Genomic DNA, 15609 nt, shown 5'->3' with positions numbered 1-15609 from the left:
CGTGAGCTGTGGTGTAGGTTGCAGACGCGGCTCGGATCCTGCGTTGCTGTGGCTCTGGTGTAGGCCAGTGGCTACAGCTCCGATTAGGGAGCAGCCCAAAAAATGGCAAAAAGACAAAAAAAAAACAAACCTAATTCAAGGCTGCCAATAGGTATTGCAATGCTTTGTGGCTTTTTAGTCATTTTAGCAGTGAGAGTAAAGACGAAAACTACCTTTAAGAGATTAATTTGAAGTGTTCCAATGACAGCAGTTTTTATATGTAGTGTGTGATTGCAGGTAGGGGAGAGATGATAGACAGTGGGGATGGAGAGAGGAGGACAGACCTAAGAGGTACTTATGTGTGAGCCTTGTAATAATGAAATCCTGGAGGGGGTTTGAAATCTTCCCAGGGTGGGTCAGTAGGATGTGATGAGTTTAGTGCTGCTATTAGGGGGCTGTTTAAATGTGGCCTTTATATGTGATAGTACAGTAGTTGGATAATGTTTTCTAAACTCTGATTCTCACCTTTGCAGATCCAAGTTTATATAGTAGTATTACCTAGAACTGATCAGAATCTTCAAAATGCCAAGTAATAATGGAAAATAAATCTTTATTATCACTAGTTATATCAGATGTGCTGAACAGTTACTTCTAGTACCTGAGCTAGCATTGCCATTTACCACTGAAGAACAAGGGCTTTGAAGGCACGCTCTGGACTCACTGATGCCCCTAGCTGTATAACTCACTAAGTTTCATCCCTCACTGTATGAGCAATGCTCTCTAAGTTTTAGTTTTCTCATCTGAAATTCTTTTATGAACATATGAATGTTAAATAAGTAGATGTGGTTAAGTAGTTTAGTACTAAACCTAACTCACAATAAATACTGACTAATATTGTTAAAATGTTTGGCGAATATAGAAATAGAAAAAAGTGAAGGTGCAGAGTTCCCATTATGGCTTAGGGGGGTTAAGAACTTGAATTGTGTTAGTAAGGATGCGGGTTCGATCCCTGGCCTCACCCAATGGGTTAAGGATCCGGTGTTGCTGCAAGCAAGCCTGTGGGTGTAGATTGCAGACACGGCTTGGATCCCACGTGGCTGTGGCCATGTGTCTGTAGGCCACCAGCTGTGGCTCCAATTCGACCCTTAGCCCGCAACGTCCACATGCCACAGGTGTGGCCCTAAAAAGAAATGAAAAGAAAGAAGCGAAGGCGGATATTTGAGTAGAAGAATCTCTAGAAGTAGGTTGAGAACATCCAGAAGGGTAGATGTGAAGTAGGAGGTTTCATCCACATTCCTCCTGAAATCACTCCCCTCATGAGAAATACTGAAAGTGTATTTCTCAGGTATGTTGCAGTAGAAAAGAGGTTGATGATCTTAAGGAAAATTTCATCCATGCTTTGATATTATCTCACTCTTAGGCTAGGGTTTTATTGTCTTGAAGCTTGAGGTAGGCTGACACAGTCATGTTTTTTTGAAGCCATTCCCTAGTCATCTTGCCTCAGAGAGATACAAAGAATAACAAATGAACTACTGCCTAACTTAAAAAATAAAGCCATTGCTAATATAACCGTAGAAACTGCTTTTAAGGCAGTACTTGTGTTTGCTTCTTTGTTATGCAAGTAATGCATTTTCATTGTAGACAATTTCTTTTTCTTTTCTTTTTTTTTTGTCTTTTTGCCATTTCTTGGGCTGCTCCCGCGGCATAAGGAGGTTCCCAGGCTGGGGTCTAATTGGAGCTGTAGCTGCCAGCCTACGCCAGAGGCACAGCAATGCGGGATCCGAGCCGCATCTGCAACCTACACCACAGCTCATGGCAACGCCGGATCCTTAACCCACTGAGCAAGGGCAGGGACCGAACCCGCAACCTCATGGTTCCTAGTCGGATTCGTTAACCACTGAGCCACAACGGGAACGCCCAATTGTAGGTAATTTCTTATTTCACTTTCACAAGAGTCCAGTTTACCAGGAAGAGGTTGCGAGTATTTTACTGTCCTCACCTCTATCTATCCCCTGTAGAGAAATAGTTGCATTAACTTGTCGTTTATTATTTTTATCTGTTCTAAACAGGTGAAACTGGACAGAGTTTTAAAGAGTCCCATCAAGGAGAACCTATGGAAGAGCCAGAAAGTACTAAAGAATCCAGATCATCATGGAAAAGAGTTTCTTTTGAGAGGTAGCATTCAGTGTCTATGAATTTAATCAAAGAACTTAAACAAGTTATGCTTTTCCTTCTGCTAAGAATTAAAATTGCACACAGTATGCCGGAATGGCAGCAAAAAGCCAAACCAAAACAGAAAAAGCTAATGTGAAAATTTTACTAACCTCTCATATTTTAAACCTCCTGGAGGGAGTTTTAAGAACCTCAAGCTGTGGAGTTCCCTTGTGGTGCAGTAGGTTAAGGATCTGGCATTGTCACTGCAGTGGCTTGGGTAGCTGCTATGGTGTGGGTTTGATCCCTGGCCCACAACTTCCATGCTGCAGGCACGAGGAGGTGGGGATCAAAAATATCCTCAAGCAATATGTAATACTTAATTCTCCCATTAACCACATAATTAGATTTTACAATTTCCCTCAATCATCAAAGTAGTTTGTTTCTTGCAAAAAACTTAGAAAGTACCAAGAAATAAAAAAGAAGCAAAAAAAAAGAATAAAAGATAACCTCTTTCAGAACTGAATAATTGCTTGTCAACATTTTGTTGTACTTTAATCTTTTTTTTTTTCTTTTTCTGTCTTTTTAGGGCTCTACCCACGGTATATGGAGGTTCCCAGGCTAGGGATCCAATCAGAGCTGAAGCTGCTGACCTACACCACAGCCACAGCAGTGTGGGATCTGAACTGCATCTGCGACCTACAACACAGCTCAAGGCAACGCGGATTCTTTAGGATTCTTTACCCACTGAGCAAGGCCAGGGATCAAACTGTCAGTTTCGTTACCACTGAGCCATGATGGGAGCTCCTGTACTTTAATGTTTGGTACTGAGTTTTTCTTTTTTTTTGATTTAGTCACCTTATGTGTATAATTTTGTTTCCTGCATTTTAAATTTTAACACATTAAGTCTTTTCCTAAATGGAAAAGATCATTTTTAATCACTGTATAACATACCATTCATTTGAGTGCATCATAATTTACTAAACCACTCTTTTAAAGTGGTGGTAGTTTTTTTCTGTTTTTTTGTTTGTTTGTTTTGCCTTTTGGCCAGTTCTAGAGCCGCACCCTCAGCATATGGAGTTTCCCAGGCTAGGGGTCTAATTGGAGCTGTAGCTGCCGGCCTATGCCAGAGCCACAGCAACATGGGATCCAAGCCGAGTATTCAAACTACACCACAGCTCACGGCAACGCCGGATCCTTAACCCACTGAGCAAGGCCAGGGATCAAACCCGCAACCTCATGGTTCCTAGTCAGATTCGTTAACCACTGAGCCACGATGGGAACTCCTTTCCTGTGTTTCTTATATTACTATTTCTTTAATGTGATACCTACTTTTGTTTATTTTTTCCTCCCTTCTCTTGCCCATATATATATATATAATTATTATCATCATTATTTTGCCATTTCTCGGGCCACTTTCGCAGCATGTGGAGGTTCCCAGGTTAGGGGTCGAATCGGAGCTGGAGCCACTGGCCTGCGCCACAGCCACAGCAACGCAGGATCCGAGCCACACCTGTGACCTACACCACAGCTCATGGCAATGCCGGATCCTTAACCCACTGAGCAAGGCCAGGGATCGAACCTGCAACCTCATGGTTTCTAGTCGGATTCATTAAACACTGAGCCATGAAGAGAACTCCTCTCCTGCCCATGTATTAAGTTACATTCAGAGTCAAAGACTATAAGGCTGCTAAAAGTTGCCAAATTGCTTTCTAAAAGGGTATTTATACATTTACCAGCAATGTAAAAATGCTGGATTATTGCACCCTCATGAACCAGTATTGTTGACCAATACCAGAGTTTTAAAATTTGTGCTGTTTTGGGCGTTCCCATTGTGGCTCAGTGGTAATGAATCTGACTAGTATCCATGAGGTTGCAGGTTTCATCCCTAGCTTTGCTCTATGGGTTAAGGATCTGGCATTGCTGTGGGCTCTAGTGTTGGTTGCAGACACGGCTCAGATCTAGTGTTGCTGTGTCTGTGACATGGGCCAGCAGCTGCTGCTCCAGTTTGACCCCTAGCCTGGGAACTTCCATGTGCCGAGGGTGTAGCCCTAAAAAGCAAAAGCAAAAAAAGAAAAAAAACTGTGCTATTTTCATAGGCAAAATACAGTGTTATTACAGTTTTGGTTGTAGTTCCACTAAGTGGGGGTTGAACATGATACTGTGACTTTCTTTTAAATATGGAGGTCGTCATGGTTTGAAAAGCACAGGCAAAGCCTCTTCTTATTTGAATATAGTACATTGTAGAAAGTCTTACCTATTTTTTTTTTTTTTTGGCTGCCCCAAGGCATATGGAGTTCCCAGGCCAGGGATCAGATCCGAGCTGCAGTCGTAGCAATGCCAGATCCTTAACCCACTGTGCACGGCCAGGGATTGAAACTGCATCTTAGTGCTCCCAAAATGCCACCAATCCCATTGCACCATAGTGGAAACTCCCTAGAAAATAATATTTTAAAGGAAACCGTCATAAGATGAATTTCTTGACTTTATTAGGTTTTATTTGAAAGTACACAAGTGAAACAGTAGTACAAAGGAGTTCCTGCTGTGGCACAGTGGGATTGGCAGCGTCTCTGGAGCACTGGGATGCAAGTTCAATCCATAGCCCAGCACAGTGGGTTAAGGATCTAGCATTGCCTCAGCAATGGCACAGATTGCAACTCTGGGAACTTCATACACCTTGGGACAGCCAAAAAAGAAAAAAAAAAGTGAAACAATATGAGGATCGTTAGTGGAAAGTTAATACCCTGATTCTCCTACCTTCCACACTTGTAACCAGTGCTCGTTGTTTTCTCTGTGTATTCTTTTACACATTTAGTCCTTGACATTTTATATGCAGCTTTTTCCACCATACACATATCAATTAAAACAGATAAGCAGCTTGAATGAAGCAGCTTTCTGGGTCCTCACGGAAAGGGCCCTTAGTGGTCAGGCCAGGCACTGACTAAGCGAGGGAACTCTTTCAGGTGTTCCTTGTCGTCTGAGGTGTTGGGCCCCTCTTGGGATGGAGATGAAGCAGAATCTACAGGTGAAATAATTAGACTCGGAGACACAGCACATACCTTTTCTCTGAGAAGCAATGGTGAGTAGTTAAACTTTAAATATCAGTTATTGCTATTCAACATACAACTATGAAAATGTAAATAGATATGTTTGAGAGTGTTTAAAAGTTGAGAATAGAAAGAGCCCTAACTGGACAACAAAACCGAAATTTCGGAATACCACCATTACCCACTAACTATTGACAGTTGTCCAAAATGGGTCAAGTGGGAGCAGTGGACTGATGGGTGGATGCAAGTTTGTCCTGTGATAGATAGGACCTGATAACCTGGGAAGAAAATTCTCCTTGCATCTTAATGGTCTGATCACACTCAGAATACCCCTAAATGTAGTTTCCTGAGCTGGGTGACTTTTTTTCATGATTTCAACCAAGTCTGTATATCCAGTGGCATTTTTTCTTCAGGCTTCAGGTCACGTTTCTAGCAGTCTACTGCCGTATACTTAGTAAATCTGAATATTTTTCAAGCCCATTTTGAGCCTCTCATTTTACCCTTCTCCAATCTTTCAAGCCCATTTTGAGCCTCTCATCTTGCCCTTCTTTAGCCATCCACCCCCTGTTCTGCCCACCTTGGTTGTCTTGCTTTTCTGTTGGCATCATATTGTTTCTTTTCCTTTCTGTTCCTGGCAGACTCACTCTGTACAAAGCCCAGCCTCTGAGGTTCTGTATTCTTACAGTGTGACCTTTTGGCCTTATTTCAATAATACCATTCTCACATTGTGCTGTAATTTTGACTATTCCGTAAACTGTGAATTCCAGTGAGAGTAACCACCTCATGTTCATTCAGCAAATATTTATTGAGTGCCTCCCCTGTGCCAGGCAATGGTGATAAAGTGGTAAGCAAAACAGACACAGGAGTTCCCGTCGTGGCGCAGTGGTTAACGAATTCGACTAGGAACCATGAGGTTGCGGGTTCGGTCCCTGCCCTTGCTCAGTTAACAATCCGGCGTTGCCATGAGCTGTGGTGTAGGTTGTAGACGCGGCTCGGATCTCGTGTTGCTGTGGCTCTGGCGTAGGCCAGTGGCTACAGCTCTGATTCGACCCCTAGCCTGGGAACTTCCATATGCCACGGGAGCGGTCCAAAGAAATAGCAAAAAAAAGACAAAAAAAAAAAAGCAGACACAAATCCCTTCCCTTATGGAGCTTACATTCCACTTGTGGAGGCTATCAATAGATAAGACAAATAATAAAATTATTTATATTCATCTTAGTATTCTAAAAATTAGCAAAACATCAGGCCCACAATAAGTATTTTTTTTTTTAATGGAAGCAGAGGAATTCCAGCGTAGAAGTCCATTAAGTTATGGTAATTAAGTGGCCAACATTCTCATCCAGACTTTACTACTGGCTTGTGACTTTGGACAAGGCCCTACTTATCTGACCCCCTGTTTCTTCAAGTGTTAAAAGTAGAGAATTCAACTAGACTGTCTTCTGAAACCCCTTTTAGCATTACTATTCTGATTTCCAAGGAATAGACGCTATACTCCATTCCAAGGAATTATGTTCAAAGAAGTCTGGAAGGTCAGACAGTAGACCAAAGACACGTATTTGCCACTAGGTTGGGCAAAGTAGTGGAGTGACCAGAGTCAGGTGTAATTAATGCATCTGACTCTGTGCCTTGAAGAAACATTCTTCAAGGCAGAGAGTCAGATGGAAGGGATAGTGGTTTTAGAAATGGGGTTCTGTGATAGCAAGTGCCACATAGAAAGGTTCTATCTGTTAAAATTGAATCACTTGTTTTCGTATTTTAACTGTTTAGATTATAATGCAGTTAAAGAAAAAGGAAAGATTAACAGAAAAGCCAGGCTAAGGTGTTTGGGTTTAACGTCATATGGTAACTTCCTTTTACGTCTAGATTTAAATTATCAGATAGGAGTTCCTGTAGTGGCACAGTGGTTAACGAATCCGACTAGGAACCATGAGGTTGAGGGTTTGATCCCTGCCCTTGCTCAGTGGGTTAAGGATCCAGTGTTGCCATGAGCTGTGGTGTAGGTTGCAGATGGGGCTGGGATCCCGTGTTGCTGTGGCTCTGGTGGAGGCCGGCAGCTACAGCTCCGATTAGACCCCTAGCCTGGGACCTCCACATGCCGTGGAAGCGACCCAAGAAATGGCAAAAAGACAAAAGTAAATAAATAAATAATCAGATAAATGCCATCATATATGTTCATAGACATCTAATTTAGGCTTTAATTCTTAAGTCTATAAATTTTTTTGCAGTATAATTGACATATAACATTATATCAGTTATACAGGTGTGCAGTACTGATTCTTGTATATATTGCAAAATGATTGCTACAGTATATCTAGTTAGTACTCATCACCACAAGGTTACAAATTTTTTTTCTTGGTGATGAGAACTTTCAAGATCTACTCTATTAGCAACTTTCAAACATGCAGTACAGTATTTTTTTCTTAAATCTTTTTTATTGAGATACAGTTGATATACAATATTGTATGTTATAGGTGTACACATAATGATTCACAGTTTTTTATTTTTGGCCTTGCTGAGGCATGTAGGAGTTTCTGGGCCACACCACAGCAGCAACCCAAACCGCTGCAGTGACACCACAGGATCCTTAACTCCCTGCACCACAAGAGAATTCCTGATTCACAGTTTTTAAAGGTATACTCCAGGAGTTCCCTGGTGGCCTAGCAGTTAAGGATTTGACAGTGACACTGCTGTGGCTTGGCCTGGGAACTTCTGCATGCTGTGGGTACAAGAGAAAAAAAAATAATAAAAGGGATATACTCCATTTATAGTTATTATCAAATATTAGCTATATTCCCTGTGTTATACAATATATCCTTGTAGCTTATTTATTTTATATATAATAATTTGTACCTCTTAACCCCCTACCACTATCTTGCCCTTCTCCCCACTGCTAACCACTAGTTTATTCTATTTGCAAGTCTGTTTCCTTGGTGTTGTTAATGGTCACTAGTTTATTTTTTAGATTTCACATATAAGTAATATCATGCAATATTTGTCTTTCTCTGACTTATTTCACTTAGCATAATACTCTCCAAGTCCATCCATGTTGTTGCAAATGGCAAAATTTTCATTTTTATGGCTCCCTAGTATTTTATTATACACACATATATACATACATGTAAAGCATCCTTTTTCTCCATTCATCTGTTGAGGAACACTTAGGTTACTTCCATATCCTGGCCATTGTAAATAATGTTGCTGTGGAACATTGGGGTGCACATATCTTTTCAAATTAGTGTTCTCTATTTTTTTTGGGGGGGGGATATATAGCCACTTGTAGAATTGCTGGATCGTGGTAGTTCCATTTTTAGTTTTTGAGAACCCTCCATACTTTTTCCCACAGTGGCTGCACCAATTTACATTCCCAACATTGTATAAGGGTTTTACATCCTCACCATCATTTGTTATTTGTGGTCATTTAAATCATAATCATTCTGACAAGTGTGAGGTGATCTCTTATTGTGGTTTTGTATTTCTCTGATGATTAGCGATGTTGAGCATCTCTTGTGCCTATTGGCCATCTGTATGTCTTCTTTGGGAAAATGTCTGTTCAGGTCTTTTGCTCATTTTTTAATTAGATTGTTTGATTTTTTTGATGTTGAGTTGTATGAGCTATTTATATAGTTTGGATATTAACCCCTTACTGGTCATGTTATTAGCAAGTATTTCCTAGTTTTAAAGGTTATCTTTTTTGTCAGTGGTTTCCTTTGCTGTGCAAAAGATTTTAAATCCAACTAGGTGCCATTTATTTTTGCTTTTATTTCCTTTGCTTTAGGGAGACAGATCCAAAAAAGTATTGCTATAATTCATTTTCACATTCATATATGTCAAACAAAAAGTATTCTGCCATTGTTTTTTTGCTAGAAGTTTTATGGTTTTCAGTCTTAGATTTAGATCTCTAATCCATTGTAGGGTTTTTTTTAATTGTATATGATGGGAGAAAATTTTCTGATTTCATTGTTTTACATGTTGCTGTTCTATTTTCCCAGCACGACTTATCGAAGAGACTGTATTTTCTCCACTGTGTATTCTTGACTCCTTTGTCATAGATTGAGTGTAAGTGTATAGGTTTATTTATTTCCGTGCTCTCTTCTGTTCCATCTGTCCTGTGTGCTGGTTTTGTGCTGTTACCATGCTGTCTGGATTATTAGAATCTTGTAGTATAGTCTGAAGTCAGGCAGCATGATTTCTCCAGCTCTGTTCTTTTTAAAGATTGTTTTGGCTATTCAAGGTCTTTTTTTGTTTCCATACAATTTTTTTTTGTCGTCTTTTTGCCATTTCTTGGGCCGTTCCCATGGCATATGGAGGTTCCCAGGCTAGGGGTCTAATCAGAGCTGTAGCTGCCAGCCTGCATCAGAGCCACAGCAACACAGGATCCGAGCCATGTCTACAACCTACACCACAGCTCAGGGCAACGCCAGATCCTTAACCCACTGAGCAAGGGCAGGGACCCAACCCGCAACCTCATGGTTCCTAGTCAGATGCGTTAACCACTGTGCCACGATGGGAACTCCTGTTTCCATACAAATTTTAAATTTATTTTTTCTAGTTCCGTGAAAAATGCCCTTGGTATATTGATAAGGGTTGCATTGATAGTATGGTCATTTTAACAATATTAATTCTTCAGTTCATGGACATAGTATATCTTTCCATTTGTGTCCTCTTCAGTTTCTTTCATTAGTGTCTTATAGGTTTTGGAGTACATGTCTTTTAGGTCCTTAGGTATGTTTATTCTTACATTTAGCATTTGGATTTTTTTTTTTGTCTTTTTTGGGCCACATCCATGGCATATGGAAGTTCCCAGGCTAGGGGTTGAACTGGAGCTACAGCTGCCAGCCTATACCACAGCCACAGCAGTGCCAGATCTGAGGCACATTTGTGACCTACACCACAGCTCACACTGAGCAAGGCCAGGGATCAAACTTGCATCTTCATGAATACTAGTTGGGTTTGTTACCACTGAGCCCCGATGGGAACAACTCCTATTTTTTTTTTGTTTTGTTTTGTTTTTTTCTTTTAAACTTAAATAAACTGTTACAAAATAGACTTTAGAAAATAAGTTCCAAATTGTAGTTAAAAGGCTCCCCTTCCATAGATGATATTGCCACCATCAGCTCTCTCTGAATTTGCCTTTCTCTGGTGCTGAAATCTGGCTGGTGAGGGTGGCTCAGCATTGTGACAGAGCTTGGCAGGGAGTTTCTTGCAGGGCTGGTCAAAGGGAAGAGCATGGTGACAAAGGCTAGGGGAGAGGAGATCCTTCAAGGACGGGAGGAGTACCTCATTTCTCCTTGGGAAAGAAGCAAGATCTGGGTCATCTTCACAGGGGAAGAGGAGAAAAGAGCTGGGGATGCCCAAACTGCTCCTGAGAGAAACAGAGATCAAGCTTTTCCCTGCAGCCTGCCTACCTCCGACCTCCCTCCCAGCCCATATTCTGATTTTTGGAGACTCGAACTTCAGAGGGAGAAGCTGAGATCAGTCGGTCACTAGGGTGAAGGGTCCAGGAGTGTGGTTTTGGGCATGGATGGAAGGGACAGTGATAAGTCCCCTCTGTCCACTGCTGGCACCTTTGGAGTTCCAGAGCTGACCACTGTCCACTCCTTCTGGTGCTGCTGCTGGTGGAATATTTTATTATTTTTAATGGGATGGTAAATGGGATTGTTTCCTTAATTTCTCTTTCTGATATTTTGTTGTTAATGTATAGAAATGCACAGATTTTTGTATATTATTTTTGTATCCAGCAGCTTTACCAGATTCATTAATGAGCTCTAGTAGTTTCCTAGAAACATCTTTAGGATTTTGTATGTCACAGCATCATGTCATCTGCATAACATCTTAGGGGAAATGCTTTCATCTTTTCACTGTTGAGTATGGTGTTAGCTGTGTGCTTGTCACGTATAGCCTTTATTATGCTGAGGTATGTTCTCTCTGTTCCCACTTTCTGGAGAATGGTTTTGTTTTTTTTTTTTTTTAAATGACAAATGGATGTTGAGTTTTGTCAGAAGCTTTTTCTGCATTTATTGAGATGATCATAGGATTTTTGTTGTTTAATTTGTTAATGTGATGTATCATATTGATTGATCTGCAGGTATTGAAAAATCCTTTTATCCCTGGAATAAATCCCACTTGATCATGATGCATGATCCTTTTAATGCATTGTTGGATTTTTTTTTTGTCTTTTTTTGGGGGCTGCTCCCACGGCATATGGAGGCTCCCAGGCTAGGGGTCGAATCGGAGCTGTAGCCACTGGCCTACACCAGAGCCACAGCAACTCGGGATCCGAGCCACGTCTGCAACCTACACCACAGCTCACGGCAACACCGGATCGTTAACCCTCTGAGCAAGGGCAGGGACTGAACCCGCAACCTCATGGTTCCTAGTGGGATTCGTTAACCACTGCACCACGACGGGAACTCTGCATTGTTGGATTTGATTTGCTAATATTTTGTTGAGAATTTTTGTGTCTGTGTACATCAGTGATGTTGGCCTGTAAATTTTTTTTGTGGTATCTTTGGTTTTGGTATCAGGGTGATGGTGGCCTCATAGAATAGGTTTGAAAGTGTTCCTTCCTCTGCAATTTTCTGGAGTAGTTTGAGAGGGATAGTTATTAACTGTTTTCTGTTTGGTATAAACCCCCCATGAAGCCATCTGGTCCTGGACTGTTGTTTGTTGGGGGTTTTTAAGTTGCTGATTCAGTTTCATTACTGGTAATTGGTTTGTTCATATTTTCCATGTCTTTCTGGTTCAGCCTTGGGATATTGTACGTTTTGGAGAATTTGTACATTGCTTCTATGTTGTCTGTTTTATTTGCATATAGTTGTTTGTAGTAATCTCTTATGGTCTTTTGTACTTCTTTGGTGCTGGTTGTAACTTCTTTTTCATTTCTGATTTTATTGATTTGGACCATGTCTCTCTCTCTTGATGTGAGGCTAAAAGTTATCAATTTTGTTGTGTTTTCAAAGAACCAACTCTTAGTTTCATTGATCTTTTGTTGTTGTTGTTCATTCTCTATTTTGTCTATTTCTGCTTTGGTCTTCATGATTTCTTTCCATCTACTAATTTTGGGTTTTGTTTTTTCTTACTTTTTTCTAGTTCCTGTAAGAGTAAAGTTAGTTTGAGAATTTTGTTTCCTGAGGTAACTTCTTTCTTAGAACTGTTTTTGCTGCATCCCATAGATTTTGGATTATTGTGTTGTTTTTGCTGCATCCCGTAGATTTTGGATTGTTGTGTTTTATTTTCATGTGTCTCCAGGTGTTTTTCAGTTCCTCTTTGATTTCTTCAGTGATGCATTAATTGTTTAGTAGCATATTGCTAAGTCTCCACATGTTTGTGTTTTTTGCATTTTTTTTATCCTTGTAGTTGATTTCTAGTCTCATAGCACCATGGTCAGAAAAGATGCTTGATCTGATTTCTTAAATTTACCAAGGCTTGTTTTGTAGCCTGGCATGTGATCTGTCCTGGAGGATGTTCCATGTGCAGTTGAAAAGAATGTGTATTGCACTGCTTTTGGATGGAATGTTCTATATTTATAACTGTTAAGCCCATCTAGTCTAATGTGTCATTGAAGGACATTGTTTCCTTATTGATTTTCTTTCTAGATGATCTTTCTTTTTTTTTTTTTTTGTCTTTTGTCTTTTTTGTTGTTGTTGTTGTTGTTGCTATTTCTTGGGCCGCTCCCGCGGCATATGGAGGTTCCCAGGCTAGGGGTTGAATCAGAGCTGTAACTGCTGGCCTATGCTACAGCAACACCAGATCCTTAACCCACTGAGCGAGGCCTGGATCAAACCTGTGTCCTCAGATTCATTTCCGCTGAGCCACAATGGGAACTCTTCAAATGGAAGTTTAAAGTTGCTGATCTCTTACTTTCAAATGCATTTTAACAACCCTGCATTTATATTCTCCTTCACTCATGGTTACTGTTTTGTTTTGGTTTTGTTTTGGCTGCACCCATAGAAAGTTCCCAGCCAGGTATCAAACCTGTGCCACAGCAGCAGCCTGAGCTGCTACAGTGACGAACACCAAATCCTTAACCTGTTGCACCGCAGGAGAACATCTCATAATTACTGGTTATGATATCATGTCTTATTTATTTATTTATTTATTTGTCTTTTTACAGCCATACCCACAGCATATGGAAGTCCCAGGCCAGGGGTCAAATCAGAACTGCAGCTGCTGGCCTACACCACAGCCATGGCAATGCCGGATCTGAGCCACATCTGCAACCTGCACCACAGCTCATGGCAACACCACTTAACCTACTGTGTGGGGCCAGAGATTGAGCCTCTGTCCTCATGGATAGTACTTGGGTTTGTTACTGCTGAGCTACAACAGGAACTCCGATGTCATATCTTACATCTAATTGTTTTGATTATCCCTTAATTACTTACTGTGGCTATAGATGATTTTACTGCTTTTGTTTTTAAAAATTTTTTTTTCTTTGTATGGCCGCACTTGGAGTATATGGAAGTTCCTGGCTAGGAGTTGAATTGGAACTGCAGCTGCAGGCCCTACACCAGAGCCATGGCAACACTGGATCCAGGCCACATCTGGGACCTACACTGTGGCTTGTGGCAATGCCAGATCCTTAACCAACTGAGCAAAACCAGGAGTTGAACCCACATCCTCACAGATACTATGTTGGGTTCTTAACCCACTCAGCCACAACAGGAACTCCTAGAATTTTTTTTATTAAAGTATAGCTGATTTTTTTTAATTAAAGTATAGTTGATTTACAGTGTTGTACTGGTTTCTGCTGTACAGCAAAGTGATTTAGTTACACATATATATTCATTCTTTTTCACATTTTTTCCCCCATCATGGTCTGTCCCAGGAGATTGGATATAATTGCCTGTGCTATACAGTAGGACCTCATTGGTTATCCATCCTAAATGTAATAGTTTGCATCTACTAACCCCAAACTCCCAATCCATCCCTCTTCTTCCCCCCACCGACCCCAGCAACCACAAGTCTGTTCTCCATATCTGTGAGTCTGTTTCTGTTCTATAAATAGGTTCATTTGTGCCATATTTTAGGTTCCACATGTAAGTGATATCACGTGGTATTTGTCTTTTTCTTTTTGACTTCACTTCATTTGAGAATCTTTAGTTGTATCCATGTTGTGGCAAATAGCATTACTTTGTTCTTTTCATGGCTGAGTAGTATTCCATTGTGTTTATGTATCACATCCATTCATCTGTTGATGGACATTTAGATTGTTAACATTGACTTTTGTGAATAATGCTGCTGTGAATATAGGGGTGCATGTATTTTTTGAATTATAGTTTTGTTCAGTTATATGCCCAGGATCATATGGTAATTCTATTTTTACTTTCCTGAGGAACCTCCATACTCTTTTCCATAGTGGGCACACCAACTTAGAGTCCGACTAATAGTGTAGGAGGGTTCCCTATTCTTCACACCCTCTCCATTTGTAGACTTTCTAGTGATGACCATTCTGACCAGTGTGAAATAGTACCTCATTGATTTGCATTTCTCTAATAATTAGTGATGTTGAGCATCTTTTCATGTCCCTCCTAGCCATCTGTATGTCTTCTCTGGAGAAATGTTTATTTAGATTGGGTTGTTTCTTTTGTTGTTGAGTTGTATGAGTTGTGTGTGTATTTTGGAGATTAAGCTCTTGTTGCATTGTTTACATATATTTTTCCCCATTCTGAAGCTTTTCTTTTTATTCTTTTTATTGTTTCCTTTGCTGTTCAAAAGCTTGTAGGTTTGATTAGGTCCCATTTGTTTATTTTTGGTTTAACTCTCTTGACCTGGGGAACTGACCTAATAAAAAAATATGTATAATTTATGTCAGAGAAGCTTTTGCCTATGTCCCCTTCTAGGAATTTTATGGTGTCATGTCTGATGTTTTAAGTCTTGAAACGATTTCGTGTTTATTTTTGGCATGGTGTGAGGGTGTGTTCTAATTTTATTGATTTACATGCAGCTGACCAACTTTCCCAGCACCACTTACTGAAGAGACCATCTTTTTCCCATTTTATATTCTTGCCTCTTTTGTTGAAGATTAGTTGACCATAGGTGTGTGTTTTATTTCTGGGCTCTCTATTCTGTTCCATTAATCCGTATATCTGTTTTTGTAACATTATCATACTTTTGATTACTGTAGCTTTGTAGTATTTCCTGAGGTCTGGGAGTTAGACCTCCTGTTTTGTTTTGTTTTGTTTTTTTCCTTCAGGATTGCTTTGGATATTCTGGGTCTTATGGAAATTTATGGTTCCATATAAATTTTTGGATTATTCTTGTTCTGTGAAAAATGTCATGGGTAATCTGATAGGGATTGCGTTAAATCTGTAAATTGCTTTGGATTGTATTGCCATTTTAACAGTATTAATCCTTCTAATGCAAGAGCATGGGATAGTTTTTCATTTATTTGAATCTTAATCACCTTTATTCGTGTTTTATAGTTCTCAGT

General features: G+C 40.2%; 1 protein-coding gene across 5 annotated transcripts in view; it reads left to right on the top strand.

Annotated features, from left to right (window-relative positions):
- The window catches only part of CEP95 (centrosomal protein 95), a 62296-nt gene that overhangs the window by 9581 nt on the left and 37106 nt on the right, over positions 1-15609 (top strand). For all 5 annotated transcript variants that reach the window (XM_047757774.1, XM_047757773.1, XM_047757772.1 and 2 more), the window contains 2 exons: positions 2049-2154; positions 5094-5209. In XM_047757774.1, coding sequence (XP_047613730.1) covers positions 2049-2154; positions 5094-5209 — 222 coding nt within the window. The remainder of the gene's footprint in view (positions 1-2048; positions 2155-5093; positions 5210-15609) is intronic.

Source organism: Phacochoerus africanus, chromosome 14 (assembly GCF_016906955.1).
Source record: "Phacochoerus africanus isolate WHEZ1 chromosome 14, ROS_Pafr_v1, whole genome shotgun sequence".
NCBI classification, from domain to species: domain Eukaryota; kingdom Metazoa; phylum Chordata; class Mammalia; order Artiodactyla; family Suidae; genus Phacochoerus; species Phacochoerus africanus.
Note: the sequence above shows the minus strand (reverse complement) of the source record. Positions and strands in the feature narration are given on the sequence as shown.